At 44.8% G+C, this 18,536-nt stretch overlaps 2 protein-coding genes across 4 annotated transcripts in view; one reads left to right on the top strand and one right to left on the bottom strand.

Moving 5' to 3' along the window:
- The window catches only part of Sec23ip (SEC23 interacting protein), a 52,534-nt gene extending 48,452 nt beyond the window's left edge, over positions 1 to 4,082 (bottom strand). The window contains exon 1 of one of the 2 annotated variants that reach the window (XM_031388496.1): positions 3,812 to 4,082. In XM_031388496.1, the coding sequence (XP_031244356.1) occupies positions 3,812 to 3,968 (157 nt within the window). In that variant the 5' untranslated portion in view covers positions 3,969 to 4,082. The remainder of the gene's footprint in view (positions 1 to 3,811) is intronic. The other variant, XM_031388495.1, reaches the window with a different exon arrangement.
- Positions 4,083 to 8,520: 4,438 nt separating this feature from the next.
- Mcmbp (minichromosome maintenance complex binding protein) overlaps positions 8,521 to 18,536 on the top strand; it is a 42,228-nt gene continuing 32,212 nt past the window's right edge. The window contains exon 1 of one of the 2 annotated variants that reach the window (XM_031388492.1): positions 8,521 to 8,892. In XM_031388492.1, the coding sequence (XP_031244352.1) occupies positions 8,835 to 8,892 (58 nt within the window). In that variant the 5' untranslated portion in view covers positions 8,521 to 8,834. Of the gene's footprint in view, positions 8,893 to 9,009; positions 9,267 to 18,536 lie in introns of those variants that run through there. The other variant, XM_031388494.1, reaches the window with a different exon arrangement.

The following is an 18,536-nucleotide window of genomic DNA, read 5'->3' as shown; positions in this document are numbered from 1 at the left end:
AACTATTTTCAAGACAGGGCTTCAACTACGTAGCCCTGGCTGTCCTGGAACTCACTCTGTAGACCAGGATGGCTTTGAACTCAGAAATCCACCTGCCTCTTCCTAAATGCTAGAATCAAACAAAGCTGTGCACCACCATATCCAGAATTTAGAAAAAAAAAAAAAAAAAAAAAAAAACAGAAAAAGGAAAATATTCTTAACAGCAGTTTCTTCATTACTCAAGAGAAAATACCTTCCTGCCCAGGGCTCCCTCTGCTCCAGCCTTCTGCTTTTCTAACACATACTCCAACTCCATCACTCTCTAGTCCTGTGAACCTCACTAGGACTATGTTCATCCCTAATAATGACGAGCCTTTTGTGGAATCTCTCACCCAGTAAGAGAACTTGAGACTGACTTGGTCCAAGAAACCTTTTTCAAATTAGCACCAATCATAAAATACTGACCTCAACACACTCCAAGCTTTACCCTAGGAGCACTTCCTAATTCCTTACTTCTAGGCCAGTCAGAGCTGCATAGAGACCCTCAGCAACAAAAACCCTTCAAAGGCTCTCCACAGAGTTCAATGAAGGTTTAGGATAGTCTATGAGGCCCACAGCCACCTAGGCTAATGTCCTGCATGCACGCTAGGCATGAAGACAAGTGGAGGGTGGAAGGACAGAATGCAGAGGAGAGGAAAGGGGTCCATTCTGCCCCATACTGAACATCGACAACTCTTGCCAAGCCTGCAAATTGTTCCTCATCTCCAGATTCCTCTATTGTTCCTTCAAACTCCACTCAGATCATTTTCTTTAAGATTCTGAGACCAACTGGGCGGTGGTGGTGGTGGTGGTGGTGGTGGTGGTGGTGGCGCATGCCTTTAAGCCCTGCACTTGGGAGGCAGAGGCAGACAGATTTCTGAGTTCAAGGCCAGCCTGGTCTACAGAGTGAGTACCAGCACAGCCAGGGCTACACAGAGAAACCCTGTCTCGAAAAACCAAAAAAAAAAAAAAAAAAGATTCTGAGGCCTGTAAGGGACATCATCCCTCCATTCCACCAGCTGGGACTCACAGTGCCCACAGTGGCCGACCCATCCATCTGCAGTTGTTTTTAACCTGAACTACAATAGCTTCTGAAAGCCAGTGTTGTGTGTATGTATACGCTGGTCTAAGGAAGAGGCAGAACTGAGGAAGACGGCAGAACTCGCTGTTCCATGCTACCGTGACATCTGCAACAAGGCCTGACAAAGACACTGCTCAGTTCATTTCTGCTTCCTGTGTGTCTCTTCCACTGATGTGATTAACTGTTGCTTTCAAGGAGATGGGATCTCCTCTGTCTCTGGAAATGCTCTGAAGAGAACTCTAATGAAGAAACCTTAAGTGTAGAAAATACTTGTTATACACTCAGGAGGCAGAGGAAGGTGGATCTCTGTAAGTTCAAGATCAGTCTGGTTTACAACAGAGAGTTCCGGGGCAGCCAGAGCTACATAACAGAGGGATCCTGACTCAAAAAAAGAAAAAAAAGAAAGAAAAATGCTTGTTACGGAATGGTAGTTCAACAACCTATTTATGCTCTCACAAAAAATAAGTTTGCATCTAAGAAACAAGAGGTTTCAAGATGGGGCTGGAGAGTTAGCTCAGTGATTACACGCATGTGCTGCTCCTACACATCTGTAAGACCATGGCTCTTACAGATGGCCCTAATCTGTCTCCCAGCACCCGGGTCAGATAGCTCACACCCACCTGCAACTCCAGCTCCAGGGACAATCAGAGTCTCTGGCCTCTAAGAGCAACTACACTCATGTGTATGGACACAAAAACAGACATACCCATAAAGAACTATTTTTTAAAATAGTAAAAATAAACTTTTAAGAATTTCTTAAAAAAAATATAAAGCTGGGAATGGTGGCTCATATCTGTAGTCACAGCACCTAGGAGACTAAAACAAGAGGTCTGCCTCAGGTTCCAGGTTACCCTGAGCTACAAAATGACACCACGCCTCAAAAAGTAATTAATAAATGAATAAATCTAAAGATTGGTATACTTATCTTAAAGCTGAAAACAGAAATGTTGAGCTGGAGAGATGGCTCAAGTGGTTAAGACCACTAGCTGCTCTATCAGAGGACCTGGATTCAATTCCCAGCACCCACATGGCAGCTCACAACTGTCTGTAACTTCCAGTTCCAGGGGGTCCAACACCCCCACATGGGGACACATGCAGGCAAAACACCAATGCACATAAAATTAACAAAAACTTGAAGAAGAAAATAGGAATGTCAAGCACTGACAATAACACACACAAGTTAATATTATACATCAAGGAAAATGAGCATGAATCAAGCAACACTCTGGAGGCCGAGAACGATCTGAAAAACCCAAGGCACGAGAGCCTCACTGATGTCCTGGATCCTTCCACAGCACTCTGCTCTGGCCTCAAGTCTTCACCAGAGAAAGCAGCACTTAACCTCTCAACACCACTGCTTCCAGGAGGCAGGGGCACTCTTGGAATCCATCCCCCCACTCGCTCAACAAACACTCACTAGATATTCTGCATTCTAGGCATTCGGCTAGCCCCTGCTTGGACAAAGCTTACACCCTGGCCTGGTAGGCCAGTGTAAGGCCAGTAAGCAGTACATGTCAGCTTGAAGCACCAAGAAGAAATGTGACAGAAAGGAGAACCTGCAAATACACATGCCTTCAGCTTGTCTTTCTTCCCTTCTCCGGGAAACTTCTCTTAGTCTTCCAAGCAGGAATTATTTCGTGGGAAAAGTTCAGCACTTAACAAGGACCTATGTGCTAGGCACTAAAAGACAAGACCCTGAAAATGAAAACAGCTAAGAAGCTCACAGTACACGTGGAGGGGCAGGGTACTTAGTTCCCAAGTATTTACACAACGATATGTGTGGGGCACTACATTCAGAACGCTACAAAAATGAGCCTGGGCATAGTGATGAATGCCTTTAATCCCAGCGCTCAGAGGCAGAGGCACAGGCAGAGGCAGGTGGATCCTTTAAGTTTGAGGCCAGCCTGCTCTACACAGTGAGTTCCAGGACAGTCAGTACGACAAAGAGTGACCCTGCTCTCAAACCCAGGGACAGAGGCTGAAAACATGAAATCTAAGCAGCAGACAGGTAAAATGTTATGCATGTGAGGCCACACAGCAATGGCAGGGCCAGGTCTGAACACCGTCTGTGCTCCTAGCCACCAGTTTTCTCAGAGAGAGAGAGAGAGAGAGAGAGAGAGAGAGAGAGAGAGAGAGAGAGAGAAAATCAGTCCTCCCAGATAATACACAGAGCATAATCAAAAGCAGGAGGTGAAAGCAGGTGTAGGGCCTAAGAGAACAAGGAAAAACTCAAAGGAAGTGAAAAATGAGAAATACATTCTGTACCTGTACTTCAGATACTACATACCAAAGCTAGTAGAAAGTGCTTCTATCCTAGCAGGCGCCCTTCTCTAACTGAGGGGTCTTTCACTAGGAGAGAGTTAATAGTACAAGAGAGGCATTGTCCCCTCTGGAGATAACTTACTGTCTCCTAGGTGATGTCCTGCCCTATCACCGGTGTATCCCAGTAAGAGAACAGCTTACGGTATTCTAGCAATGGGTAACTGTCTAATTTAGCTGCGTTTTCTGCCAGCACCAGCAAGCAGTGGGTGTTCAACAAACAGTTGCGCAATGACAGGACTTCCAAGTCTCATCAACTGGGCCCCTCCTCCAGGATCCTCCAGTCCCTGGCCCTCTGGAAGCTGGTCACTGCGGACCCCGGCAAGCCAGCGGCTCCTGTCCCACCCGCCTCCCAGGACACACACTGGCCCCCAAGCGCCCTCGGCTCACTACCTCCGGGTAATAGCAGGGAAGCTGGGGAGGCGGCGACCTGCGTGACGGGGATGAAGGGCACGTTGAAGCTGAACTCCGTGGCCGAGGAGGAGAAGAGTAAGTTAGTGCCTGAGGAGGAGGCGGACGCTCCGCCACCGTTAGCCTTCCTATCCGCCATGGCTGCAGACCCCCGTCCGTTACGTGGCTCTGAGAGCCCGGTGCCGCACACAGACCGGAAACCGGTCACCGAGGATGCCACCGCACTTCCGCACTTGCGCAAGGGGGCCACAGGGCAGCAGCTCAAGGACTGGTTTTCTTCCGGAAGCTGACGCCGCCCAAAATCAATAAGGTGGATTCGGCTTCAGACCCAAGCCTATCACGTGACAACGTCAGCCTCGCGAGACTAGGCCAGCCTCTAGCATCACTGCAGGGAGGGGTGTGCCCGACGAGGGTTCCGAATCCTAGAGTTAATTGACGCTTGAAGTCGCAGATTCAGAGATGTTCTGGACGCCCTGGGTTTCTCATGGGGTATCTGTTTTTGGTTGGTTGGTTTATTTGCTTGCTTGCGAGGCAGGATCTCTCTATGCAGCCCAGACTGGCCTTTATGCTCCTGCCTCAGCTCTCCCAGTTCTGAGATTAATATCACCACACACAGCAAGTCTTATATCTTTATGACAGGCAGTAAAAAGAATTGGAAGTAAGAACTACTATCGGCTGGATTCCTTTTTTTTTTTTTTTTTTTTTTTTTTTTTTTTTTTTTTTTTTTTGAGATAAGTTTTCAAGAGGTCTGTCTGCCTCTTCTTCCCAAGTGCTTAAAAGGAGTGTTCCCACCACTCCAGGCTACTATCTCCTTGAATGTGTGCACCAACAAAAAGTGCTTTTGGCAAGACAGTTCCAAGTGGTAGACGATTTATGTTTCAAGGGGGCAGAGAAAAGATGTATAATTGCAACACTCTAGCGTTAATGCTGTGATTTAGGGTTCAGGGACCTATCTGCCTACTACCAGGTTTTGACTGGAATAAAAACAGTAAATTCTGGCGGTGCTGAATTTCCCTTGACAAGCATTTCAACGGCACCAAGGGGTACAGGGCATAGTAGTGGGGACACTTCTGGTGAGTCGTAGATAACAAGGCCTCAAACTGCTAAGAGCCATGCTAGACTAGAAGTAGGTCAAGAAAATTCTCTTTATCATAAATAAGCAAGGCCAAGAACTGTATACCAGAGAGTGATGTATGAAACAGACCCAAAAATCGTTCCTTTTTGGGTTTACAATCTGGCAAAACAATTAAACACAAAACAATAATAAACTGCAGGTTTTCCTTAAGTGTGTTTCCTGGAAGATTAACACCATCCGGGACAGAGACCTAAACATTCTTGGAAGAGTGAGCACGAATCTCTCTCTCCATCAGATCATTAGCAAAACACTTAAGAAATAAAAAGCTTCCCTGAGGGGCTGGTGAGATGGCTCAGCAGGTAAGAGCACTGATTGCTCTTCCAAAGGTCCTGAGTTCAAATCCCAGCAACCACGTGGTGGCTCACAACCACCTGTAATGAGATCTGACGCCTTCTTCTGGTGTGTCTGAAGACAGCTACAGTGTACTTAATTATAATAATAAATAAATCTAAAAAAAAAAAGCTTCCCTGAGAAAGAAAAACTAAAGTTGAAACCTAAACACTAGTGCCTTAAGCCTCTTTATGAGTGCAGGGATCCCAGAGGTCCAGCCCTGCTGTGGTGTTGCACAGCTTTAATCCCAGCACACAGGAGGAAGATCTCAGTGAGTTTGGGGCCAGCCTTGTCTACAGAGTGAGTTCCAAGATGGCCAGCGCTATACAATGAGAAACCATGTCTCTACAAAACAACAAACAAACAGAATTCATAAGCACAGGGATCTCTTTTCTGATGACTCCCCTTATACATGATTACCTTAGAAAAGCCTAAATTCCAACTTCAACATATATTTTTTATTTTAGATCACAACAAGAAGGGAAAAAAACTGTAATAATGATTATGAAGAGAAAAATGACAGAAAGGGGCCCAGAATGAGATATACCTTTTACGGGCATGCCCTGAGTGACCTTCTAATCAGGTCCCTTCATGACTGCACTCTTCCCAATGAAGGACCCACTGATGAACACTGGAGATGGAGCTCAGCCTGGGCTACAGAGTGAGTGCCAAGGAAACTTAGGCTAAATGAGGAGAGAGAGAGAGAGAGAGAGAGAGAGAGAGAGAGATGGATGGATAGATAGAATCTCTAAAGCCAGATATCTTAGCACATGGCTTTAATTTGTACATTATGAGGCACAGACCTAAAATGTGAAATTTCCCCCATTCAATTCCAAGAACATGGCTCTTCTCTGTACTGAGAGAATGGATGAAGTGGTGATATCATCTGTCTTTTGTAATTACTTTTCTATTGTTGTGATAAAATACTATGATTAAGAAAACTTATAAAGATTTCTAATTGGGCCGGGCGGTGGTGTTGCAAGCCTTTAGTCCCAACACTTGGGAGGCAGAGGCAGGCAGATTTCTGAGTTCGAGGCCAGCCTGGTCTAAAGAATGAATTCCAGGACAGCCAGGGCTACACAGAGAAAGCCTGTCTCAAAAAACCAAAAAAAAAAAAAAAAAAAAAAAAAAAAAAAAAAAAAAGAAGAAGAAGAAGAAGAAGAAGATTTTAATTGGGTAATTGGGTTATAGTTTTATAGGGTCAGAGTCTATAATTGCAGGACAAAGACATGGTGGCAAAGACATGGTGGCAGGAACAGCTGAGATCTCACATCATAATCTGAAAACAGACGGCAGAGAGTGCACACTGAGTGGTGGGAGGTTTCTAAAGCTAAGCCTGCCCACATGACATATCTCCTCCAACAAGACCATTCCTTCTAATCCTTCCTGAACAGTTCTGCCAACTGGGGATCAAGTGTTCAAACCTTTGAGCCTATGAAGACCATTCTCATTCAAACAACTACATTGTCCTAGCCTTGTTATTAGTTTCTCAACTCACAAAAGCCAGACTTAAAAGTCATATTGAAATGCCAAGTCCCAGTTTCCTCTTTCATCCCAAAGCTAATCAGGGAGCCACTCCAAACCATGCCACTTTGGCATAAAGAATATCTTGAGTTGAAGGCAACTGAACAGAACCACACAGAAGAAAAACTCCTGCCGTACAAAGGCAGGGTATAGGGTTTCAAGGCATCTTCCTTCCCCTTTCTACCAGAAAACACAGATGCTAATCACTTGCAAGAGCTTTAGATTCTTATCAAGCCAGAAGTGGAAAGATTTTATATACTGGTCTACCATGAATCTTTCCTATTTTGATTTCCTGCAGCTTGTTGCCTTTGGGAACTAAGAACTTCTTTCTTCTGTGATTTCTCTACAGTTATTGTTCTTTGTGGATGACTGCTGTAAAACCTCACATTCTAAACAATTCAACTACCTTCCCCCAGTTGTTCATAAACTTGTGGCACACATGTTCATGAACTTAATTATTCTTTCAAGACAGGGTTTCTTGAAAACCTGTGTATCCCTGGCTGTCCTAGAACTCTCTGTGTAGACCAGACTGGCATCAAACTCAGAGATCTTCCTACTACTGCCTCCTAATTGATAGGATTAAAGGCATGGGCCATCACTGTGGGGCTCGTAATATTTATCTATTTGTTTTTGAGACAGGGTCATATATGGCTCAGGCTGGCCTCAAATTGGGTGTCTAGCCAAGGCTGGCTGTGAACTCCTGCCTTTCCTTACCTATATCCCAAGTACTATGACTTAAAGATACTTTCCCTCCAGGGGCCAACAGAGGCAGAGGGGCAGGTTTGGTTCCTTCCCTTCTGCCCTACAGAGGTTTCTGGGTTCAGTAGTCGCTGCCTCTGTTCATCTGTTGCCATATCTCCCTCTTTGAACCCTTGCGAGGGATTAAATCCAGGTGTCTCTTACATGGCAGGCAAGCGTTCTACCACCGAGAAGTTCTTATTCTTCAGCTATCTACTTTCTAGATTCCCTTCAGATCACCACTACCTTTTTTACAGCCAAGTAGGTATAGATGATGAAACCAGGGTTTTCCAAGACATATCCCATACACAGGGAAAATGTCTTTGCTATGAAAACTTGACAGTTCCTAAATTCTCTAGGCCCTTCTGGGTCTGCATTGTAAGAGTATTCTGATCTGTATGCTGTACAGGTATCTTGCCATAGCTCCCTAATTGCCAAGTTGGAAGCAGAGGGCATCTGGGTGTTTTAAGGTTAGGCTAGGAGAGAGTTCAGAGCACTTGACAGTTCCTTGGCCATATTGAGATGCCCACAAAGGCTACACAGCCTCCTTGATTAAATCGTTCAGGAAGAACTCATTGAGCTGGGGGCAAGTTCTTATACAGGATTTTGGGCAGGGCACCTTAGTAGAGTTCTACCACCAGACACAAGAGGCTGGCAAGGAGATCAGATGATCAGACGCCAAACAGAGTTTCAACCCTTAATTTTGCTCAGAGATGACTCGAGGTTGGCTGAACTTGTGTCTTTTGTTCCATGTGCAAGGACTCAAACTTTGAGTCAATGAAGCACCCTGATGGAGTTTGCCACCAGACGCGCACAAGGTGACCACTGGTACCAAGCACAGTAGCCTTCCTCTGCCCATCTCCAAGATGGCGGCCCCGGGATTGCCCGATCTGTACCCGTCTCCAAAATGGCCGCCCGCCCCGCCCACTCCCTCCTGTCCGGGAGTGCGCAGCACGCTCTCGCCGCCCCTCCTTCTCGAGCTCCACCCAGGTCGCTGGCAGCGCGGTCCGTGGCCGCGATTTCCCGCCATTGTGAGAAGTGGAGCCTGGGACGGTCTCCTCTCCTCCGGTCGCCGGCCAGCAGCTTTGAGGCCCTCGTCGCCGTCACCGCAGCCACCCCTCCTCGAGACGCGCGGAGGCCCCGCGGCTCGCGACGCCCCCGCGCGTGGGAGGGCCCGGACGAGGAGCGGCCGAGCCCCCGAGGAGAAGCCGGGCTGCGAGCGCGCTCGGCCCGCAGAGAAGCGCCGCACGGGCCGCGCTGGCCCCGGCCCTCAGCGCCATGCCCTGTGGAGAAGACTGGCTGAGCCACCCGCTCGGGATCGTGCAAGGCTTCTTCGGTGAGTGGCGCGAGGCGAGCCGGGCCGGGAGGGGAGCAGAGTTTGCGGAACCGACCGGGCCTGCCGCGCGGCCGCACTCCGGACGACGGTCCGGGGGAGTCACCGCCGAGGGCTCGCGTGGCCGCGAGCGCGGGTGCCGCCGCCTCCGGTCACCTGCCCGCTGCCCGGCTCCGACTCCGGCTCGCCGGCGGCGGGGACGCAGCGGCGAGCACTAGCTGTGATTGAGGGCCTGGCTCCCGGCCGGTGGCCTACCTAGCCTGGGTGCTGCGGACACGGAGAGGTCCCCTTGCCCACGGAGGGCCCTCACTCAGAGCGAGCGGCCGCGGAGAAAAGCTACTGCCTGTGGGAGCCTGCGGGATATTTCAAAACTTCCGGTGTGTGTGTGTGTGTGTGTGTGTAGGGGAATGCTCGATCCTTCGCACACCAAGTTCACTCTGTTTCCACATGACTCCCTTGACATCCGAGAGAAATGAAAAATGCTTCTTTTTTTTTTTTTTTTTTCTGCCCTGTTTGACTTTAGAACCCGTCTGCTCTTGTTACCTGTACCAGGGCTGGCTAGAAATGCTCAACTACTTAGAGGAGTTGATATAGAACGCGAGCCGAGAGTGCTGTGTAGGCAAGCTGAGTAAAATCTGGTTGTGATTGTCATCGTTAGTTTTTTGGTTAACCAGACCTCCGATTCCCACTCACATCCCTGATTTCGGTGCGCTTAATGACTGGCCTGAGCCACCCGTCTCCGTGGAATGTGTTTTCTGTAGTAATGCTCTCCCAGGATCGCATTCATTTTACCTAGAATTCTAACTAAGTCAGGTAGTTTCCCAGGGTGAAACTAAAGCCGGCAGGTAGAAGGACTGGGTAGACATTAAGAGTATATAGCCAGTGAACACACAGTCTCATAAAGAGGGGCAGGGATGTGCAAGCCCACGAAAGAGTAAAACATGGGCTTGGGGTATTATAGCTCAATAGTAGAATGCATGCCTGGCCTGATGAATGGTCTGAGTACAGGGCAGGTGGAGAGAAGCAGATTCATACCTAGCAATCTCGGGTGGTTTTAAAGGGTATATGTAAGCTGCTTACCTGTGATTCTGTCACCTGGAAGGCAGAGCCCTTCACTCAGTGCTAGTAATTGAAGTTCAAAATATTGAACGCAACTGGCGTGTTGGGACTGATAATGGTTCCCAAATGTCAAGCTAAGGTTCAATACTGCACTGGCCGAAGGTGCAAATGCATAGGTAAATTGGGACTTAAAGGGTTAAGTTCCAATGACCGAAACCAGAATTCCTTACCCTTTATTTTGTCTAGCCCTAGCTGGAGCTCTTGGAAATCCTCCTGCCTCATCCTTTGGAGAGTGCGTGTGCCACCTTGCCCAGCCAGTCTTCCTGCTCACTACCCCACTGCCCAGGGCTTGCTGTAGGAATGAAGTGGCTTCAAATGTAATACAGAGTGAAGAGATTGTTGGCATATTTTGTTCCTTAAGTGTTATGCTAAGGCACACATCTCTTTAGAGTACAGGAAAAAATGGAATTGGGTTAGAGATACCGCAGTATTTTATAAGTCGTGTGGAATGTTGTGGGAAGGTCATTGCTTTCCTTGGAAGGTCTCTTTGGGAGGGAAGTGTGATCTGCTCTGCTTTCCTGTGGCTGTGATTACACTGGGTACCTTTATGATGAGAGTACTGAAGGCGATGTATGAAAAGTTGGAGACCGTTTGGTCTGTGGGGAGTGGACCATTGAAGCTGGCCTTGCTGGCATGTTCCTCCACACCCAGCTTCGGTGCATGTATTGTGTCAGCGTTAGATATTAATTTCCTCTTGATCCTGTCCAGAAATCTTCATCTCTAACACTGCTGTCATAGCCCAGGATCTTGTAGTCACGTTGTTCTGCGACAGCCTTGGTGGCTCTCTTGCACTTTCTATGCCAGAACCAGTGGCTTCCGGTTGGTTCTGGAGACTTTCCCCCCTTGGGTTTTAGTTTCATTAGTATCCCCAGGTTGCCCTTGAATTCTCCATTTTTCTACCTCAGCCTCTGGTGTGTGGAGATTACAAATAAACCTCACTGCACTCCTGTTGGCCTGAATATATAATGACGTTATGTGTCTGCGTATATTATGACCTACACCCTTTTTCCTCCTCTGGTACCCTGCACACTGTATAGCCCAGGCTGGTCTTGAGATTACAGGCATGCACCAGCTCTTCTGGCTTTTATCTGTACGTCTTCTGAGCTGTTTTTATCTCTACTTGTGCATACCTCTGTGAGGATTTATGTACATGGACAGGTGCTCTTGGATACCAGAAGTTACAGCAGTTGTGAGCCATGTTCTGTGGGTGCTAGGATATACTTTTTACTCTAGTTTTCCTCTAATTTTTCATTTGTTTCCTTGTTTTGTTGAGACAGTGTTTTGTGTAGCTCAGGTTGGCCTTCAGCTCACTAACCAAAGATGCCTCTGCTTTCCAAGTGCTGGGATCATATCCATGTATCACTATACTTACTTAATAGAATACTTGTTATCACATTAATAACTTGAATTAATATCCACTTACTCTGAGACCAGCTCCTGTCATTTTACCCAGGCTGGAGTCCACCTCTTGGGTTCAAGTGACCCTCCTTTCACTTCTAAGTAGCTGGGACTAAAAAACGTGGGTCACTAATCCTACCCTTAACAACACACACATGTGTGTGAGGGCCAGAGGACAGCTGGTGGGAATCACCCTGTGCCATGTGATTCCAGTGATCATCAGGCTTGACATCAAGTGCTCTCTCTCTCTCTCTCTCTCACTCAGCCATCCCACTGGCCACCCAACTGCTCTGATTCAATGCTGCTTATAACCAGCTGCCTCTTTGCTTTAGGCTTTTCACTTGTGGCTTACTTTGGTTCCTTGGTTCATTCTAATGGGTGAGGCTGGCAAGTGTGTGAAGGAGGAAGTGTGAGTCTAATCACTAGTGTTTTCAAGAGTTCAAAGCAGTGATAAGATCAGTAGAAGCTGCTCTGATCTTGTCATCAGTCCACGATCTTGTCTGAACCCAGCTTGGAGCTCTTCTGTCTACCACCCTGCTCTTGATAGACACTAAGGAGTAATTTATGATAAGGCTGGAGCCCAAGGAAAGGGCCTGGGTGTTTTGAGGAACCGAGTAGAATCGAGTGCTAGGACTAAGAAGCAAGAGGACATCCAGGTAACTCTGCAGGCACTCAGTTCTGTGTATGCTGTTTTACTCTTTCATATCAAACTCACTTGTTCTCAGTTCCATCCCACACTTACCTTACCCCAAATTCTAGGAATAGAGAATCTACTTGGCCCAGGGTAGACTCTACTGTCAGCTCATGATTAGCTAGCTCTGATGGGCATGAGCGTTGTGTAGGACAGCCATGGCTGTTGAGGCATGCCCTGACAGTGGGGAGATTTTCAAAGAAGTCTGAATCGAACAGCCATGGCAAAAAATGTGTGAGTATTTAAGTTATAAATAAACACCAACACGTGGTTGAAGGGCCAGTGCAGATCTGTTAAGTAAGTTATTGTATGTTCTCCCATTGAATGAAACTCCTTTTATTTGATTTACTTTATTTTATTTTTTAAGACAGGATATCACTGTGTAGACCAGGCTGGCCTCAAACTCACATCCATACACCTGCCTCTGCCTCCCAAGAGCTGGGATTAAAGCTATAAACTGAAACATTTAAACTGTTCCTACTTTCCAGTGGTTTGTGTGTGGCTTTTTAAAGTGGCAAAACATTCTTAATTCAGATATAATTCACATAAAACTTACAATTTAGGAGTGTATGTTTGAGTGTATGTCTAGAGGTTGAGGCAGGAGGATTAAGTTCAAGGCCTGCCTGGACAACTAATGAAAATATCTCAAAATAAAAAGAAGCTGGGGAATATAGCTGAGTGTTACTGGGTATTATACGTTGGGGCTTCAAATTTAATAACTACTAAATTATATAAATAAATATTCAATGGTTTTTAGTATTTTTAAATTACATTTAGTGTGAGAGAGATAATGAGAGCACAGGTCATGTGTGGAGGTCAGAGGACAACTTGTTGGAATTGGTTCTTTCCCTTCTACTATGTGGGTCGCCAGAGATCAGACTCAAGTCATCAGGCTTACCAGCAAGCAGCCTTAACCACAGAACCATCTTTAGCCATTTTTGGTTTTGTTTGTTTGGGTTTTCTGTTTGTTTTGTTTTTGGTATTTTATAGTGGACAACACCATTATTATTTCCATCATCCTTGAAAGGACCCCAAAGCTGCTAGCACTCCCCCAACACACTCCAGCACTCCAGCAACCGTCACCTCAAACCTCTGTATTTAAGAAGTCATGTGACATGAGGCCTTCGGGGCTACTTTCTTTCATTTAGTATATTTTCAGGCATCATCCATGTTGCAGTGTGCGCCTGTACTGAACTTCTTTTTATAGCTAAAAATAATATTCCTCGGTGTGTAATTGTAAATACTCTGTTTAGGGACTGGTGACTGGCTACTCTTCCAGAAGACCCAGGCTGGATTTTCAACACCCACGTGGCAGTTCACACCTGTCTGTAAACGCAGTTCCTGAGGGTGTGATGCCCTCCTTTGGCCTTCACAACCCTAGGCACACACATGGTGCACAGACATACCTTCAGGCAAGACATCGTGTACATAAAAGCTAAAAAATAATTTTTAAAATTTATGTTTTTTCATTCATGCCTTCATGGCCTCTGTATCATTTCCTGCCTTGAGTTTCTGCTCTGACTTCCCTGAATGATAGACTACAATCAGGAAGATGAATTAAATCAACCCTTTCTTCCCCAAGTTGCTTTTGGTTACGGTGTTTTATCACAGCAGTCAAAACCCTAACCAAGACACATACATTCTGATCTCTCCAGATCTTTTCTCGGGGATTTATTTTTTATAATAGCCATTTGGGTGGGAGTGAGGTTGTACACCGCTGGGGTATTTTTTCTTTAAACATGGAACAGTTAACAGATCTGCGTTGTCATCCTTACTACAGGGGCCGTGCTGATCTCTACATTGTTCCAGTTGTAGTGTGTGTGCTGCTGGGATCTTATCTTAATTTCACTAATAACAAATAACATCTTGTATATTGACATTTGGGTATTCTCTTTGAAGAAATGTCTGTTGAGAATATGTATGTAGTGTTGAATGCCTGTAAGCTCAGCCCTTGGAAGGTGACAGGAGAAAGGTTGGTTTGCTGCAGGTCAGTCTGAGGCCAGTCTGAACCACACATAGTGAGTGCATTCCTAGACCATGTTCAAGTCCTTTGCAGATGGTGAGTGTGGAGGCAGTATTTCATGTACTCCAGGCTGTGTACCTGCTCTAGCAGGTACTACTCTAGCAGATGAGCTACGTCCCAGACTATTTCTTTTTAAACCAGGTATCATGTATTCTTGGCCAGCCCCAGACTTACTATGTAGGCAAGGCATTTTGTTTTTTTTGTTTGTTTGTTTTGTAGACAGTGTTTCTTTGTATAAATGGCTCTGGTTATCCTGGAACTTGTTTTGTAGACCAGGCTGGCCTCGAACTCACAGAGATCCACTTGTTTCTGCCTTCCAGTGCTGGAAATAAAGACATGTGTCACTACCTTAGGCAGAGGTTTTAGTTATCCTTTTTCTTGTTGAATTGTGGAATTTTGTTTTCTTCTCTTTCTAGTCCACAAGCATAGCCAAGGAATTTTCTCACCCTCAGCAGTGTGGCCATGAGTTTTTAATTTTGATAAAGTCTTATTTATTTTCCTTTTTTAAAATTTTTGGGTGTCTGTGTATTTGCCCATTTTGTTGTGATTTTGTTGTTGTTTTGTTTTGTTTTATAATATAATATGAGGTACGTAGGTCATTCTTTTGCATATAGCTGTCCAGCTTTCCCCGTCTAATTTGTTGAAGAGACTGTCTTTTCCTTATTATAGTTTTGGCACATTTGTTAAAAACCAGTTGATGGTAAAGTGTGTTTTATTTCAATTCCACTCAGTGGTCTGTGTGATCCCTCTCCATGCCAGAACTGTAGTAGTCTTGACTGCTATGACTTTTTTCTATTTTATTATTGAGGGTGGTGTGTGTGTCTGTGTCTGTCTGTCTGTCTGTCTGTCTGTCTGTCTGACTGCATACACATAGAACAGACATCAAAGAATGACTGGGGTATCCTGCTCTATCAAGTCACTCTCTATCTTACTCTCTTGAGGCAGGGTCTCTCACTAGACCCACAGTTTGGCAGCTTTGGCTAGGGGGGCTGACTGACCAGTTCCTAGAATCTGCCTGTCTCCCTCCACTGCTGGGATTATAGGCTCATGGCTATACCTAGCTTTTATGTTTGTGCCTGTATTTGCATTTGGGTCCTGGCTTACTTGGTAAACTCTGGGTTAGCACAAGTCCCTGTTTCAAAAGACAGCTGTCAAAAAATGACACCCATTTTCCTATGGGTTCATACACATACATCTGGAATCCACTCAAGAGATGGAAGCAGGAAGACCACCAATTTCAAGGCCAGCCTGGGCTATATAGTGAGACTCTATTTTTAAATAAGCAAAAGTTTGGGTAAAAGAAGGTCAGGATTGAGGGTAGTAGCTTTGTGATGGAGCATATCCTCACGGTGTTTGAGACCCAGGTGTCATCTCCAGCACTTTGGGAAGGGGCAGCCAAATATCAACTATTACTGTTTATAACCTAGAACACTACTATTCTAAACACTATTTGCTTTTATAATCATTTGAGACTTTTCTATCCATTTTAATTTTTGTTGCTTTTACAGTTTTTGAGCAATTTATTTAGAATTGTTTTTTTAAGTTCACAGGAAAGTTGAGTGAAAGGTAAAGATTTTTTTATGTAACATTTCCACTTCCTCCAAATGGTAAAGTTTCGCCCCAGAGAAATATATTTGTCACAGTTAGGAAATCCTTATCAAGCTGAGGTGGTTCAGTGTGCTTGCTAACTTGATGAACTGAGCTCGGTCTCTAGAACCCAGATTAGAGTCACATGGGAACTACATGGGAACTGCAACTGTAACCAGTTCCACAGGCTCTAACGCCCTCTTCTGACCTCTGTCAGCTCCCACATGGTATGTATATGTATATTCAGGTACCACATCTCCGTATAAAATAACATGAATGACTATTTTAAAAGTTGTCCTATGGCCTCTATTCATAAGGCCCTGCCCCAAATGTATATATTTTTTTAAACAAATAGGCGTTAACATGTTATCATCCAAAGTCCATAGTATGCATTGCTAGGGCAGTGTGATAGGACTATATTTAGCTTAGTGACAAACTGCCAGACTGGATTCTGCTCTCCAGCAGCAGTGAATGGAAATTGCTGTGTTAACAACTCCTACTGCCAAGACCGAGCACTCTGTGCTGATCTGCATCCTAGGGTTGCCTTTTTGGTTCTTTTTGGTTTGTTTGGTTTGGTTTTCCTTGTGGTTTTGGTGGGGTTGGTTTTTCCAGACAGGGTTTCTCTGTGTAGCACTGCCTGCTCTGGAACTCATATAGAGTTCCTGCCTCCATCTCCTAGTGATGTAATTAAAGGTATAAGCCATCACTGAATGGCCAGGATTTGTTCCCTTTAAAGATCAATTTGGATACTTTCTCATCTGCACGTAGTGTGGTTAGTGTTCTGTCTGTATTTTCATCCCTCTGTAGTGGGGTGCATGCTGTCTGTCTGTGTTTGCTTCATGTAACAGAAAAGTAGTTAAGTCTAGCTTATTATTTTCTTTTGTGGAGTGTGTCTTTGGTATTTTATTTAAACAGTTTTAGCCAAACATCTAGGTTTTCTTCTGTGTGATACTCTAAGTTTTATAATGTCCCTTTCTTTCATATACTTCTGTGATCTATTTTAAGTTAATTTTGTGACAGATTTGAGGTAATTTTTGCATTGTTACTCATTTGTTCTGATATTTTTTCTTTCTTTTTTTTTTTTTTTTTTTTTTTTTTTTTTTTTTTTTTTTTTTTGGTTTTTCGAGACAGGGTTTCTCTGTGTAGTCCTGACTGTCCTGGAACTCACTCTGTAGACCAGGCTGGCCTGGAACTCAGAAATCTGCCTGCCTCTGCCTCCCAAGTACTGGGATTAAAGGCGTGTGCCACCATTGTCCGGCTATGTTTTTGTTTTGTTTTTGATTTTGAGAAAATGGGTATCATGCAGTACAAACTTGCCTTGAACTTATTAACAGCCAAGGGTGGCCTTGAATTTGCTCTTCCTCCCTCTGCCTAGTGCTGTGATTACAGGTGTGTACCATCACTCCTTGTTTTAGGAAGCACTGGGAACCAAACCCAGGACTTCATGAATGCTAGGCAAGTAGCCCCTCCGTCAGAGCCTAACACCTATGATTTTGCTTGCAGTTTTTCCCTCCTGAATGGCTTCCTAGACATTTTGTCTTATTTTCGTTCTCCCCCCAACCCCGGCCCCAGTCTCCCTGTCTCTGCCTCTTTCTGTTTCCCCCTCACCCCCAGCCCTTTCCAGTCTTATGTAGCTCAGGCTGGCTTTGAACTCTTTTCCTTCTGCCTCTGCCTCCTAGGTACTAGAATTATGAATGTGAACTGCCCTACTCAGGAATTTGCCTATTTTAATATTAGTCATTTGTGTTGGTGTTTTTGTTTTCCATTCCTTGATGTTTGCCCTTAGTTTTATTGCTTTTCTAACTGTGTATGTTGACTAGTAGACTACTCTATGTCTGTTTTTTCTTGGTATTTGATAGACATGTTCAAAGTTATTTTTTTCTCTGAACCCCCCTTTAGTATTCCACAAACACGAATTTACACAGATTAATCTATAATCCACCAGAGGAAATTTGAAACTATCCTCAAATTCCTAAAGGTGAATTAGTAGTGTGGGTTTGTTTGGGGGAAGGAGGCTCTTGGTAAGGGACTTGTGGTTTCAAGTTTTTCTTGTGTTTTTCTTTTCCTACACATTCCTTATGGTCAGTGAGCATAATGATAAATCGGATTTCCATCAAGTTTTCCTAAATAGCTAGAACATAGACATTTTGGGAATCTGTCATGCTGTTTAAGAAGGGTCTGTTTGCACTGCTAAGAAAGGGAGAATTTCCTCTTTCCCAATTTGTAAAGGTCAGATTTTTTTGTCCTGGCCCCAGCTTCAAGAATAATGACTCTCAGACTCAAATATATTTACAAATACCTTGGTCATAAGCTTTGGCTGTCCCCCAATTTGATCATAGTTTAATATCTCATTTATTCTCATCTTAAATTCTGCCACATGGCTGGTTACCTTTGCTCAACTCCCATGCTTCTGATCCTCCACGTTCCTGGGCCAATCCACTTGCACCTGGGTCCAGCCCAGAATCATCTCTCTCCTGCTTCTATTTCCTGCCTCAGCTATAGGTCAATGAGCTTTAACTGACAGGTGTTGGATCCATTCAGCACACAAGAGATTTTCTCTACACCAATCCCAGGTGGTCAGCCTTAAAAATAATACCTATTAGCAACAGTAAATAGACTCAATAGGTTGTACTTATGTATCTATTGACATATATATAAAACAATGGTAATTAAAGAATAAAAAGTCATGAATTTGAAAGAGAGTTGGCTGAGAGGGATAACAGGATGTGGGTGACATAGATGGAGAGAATGATGTAATATTGTGTGTGTTGTTTGTTTGTTTTTTGAGATAGTGTTTCTTGGCTGGAACTTATTCTGTAGACCAGGCTA

Source organism: Mastomys coucha, unplaced genomic scaffold (genome assembly GCF_008632895.1).
Source record: "Mastomys coucha isolate ucsf_1 unplaced genomic scaffold, UCSF_Mcou_1 pScaffold21, whole genome shotgun sequence".
Lineage (NCBI taxonomy): Eukaryota > Metazoa > Chordata > Mammalia > Rodentia > Muridae > Mastomys > Mastomys coucha.
Note: the sequence above shows the minus strand (reverse complement) of the source record. Positions and strands in the feature narration are given on the sequence as shown.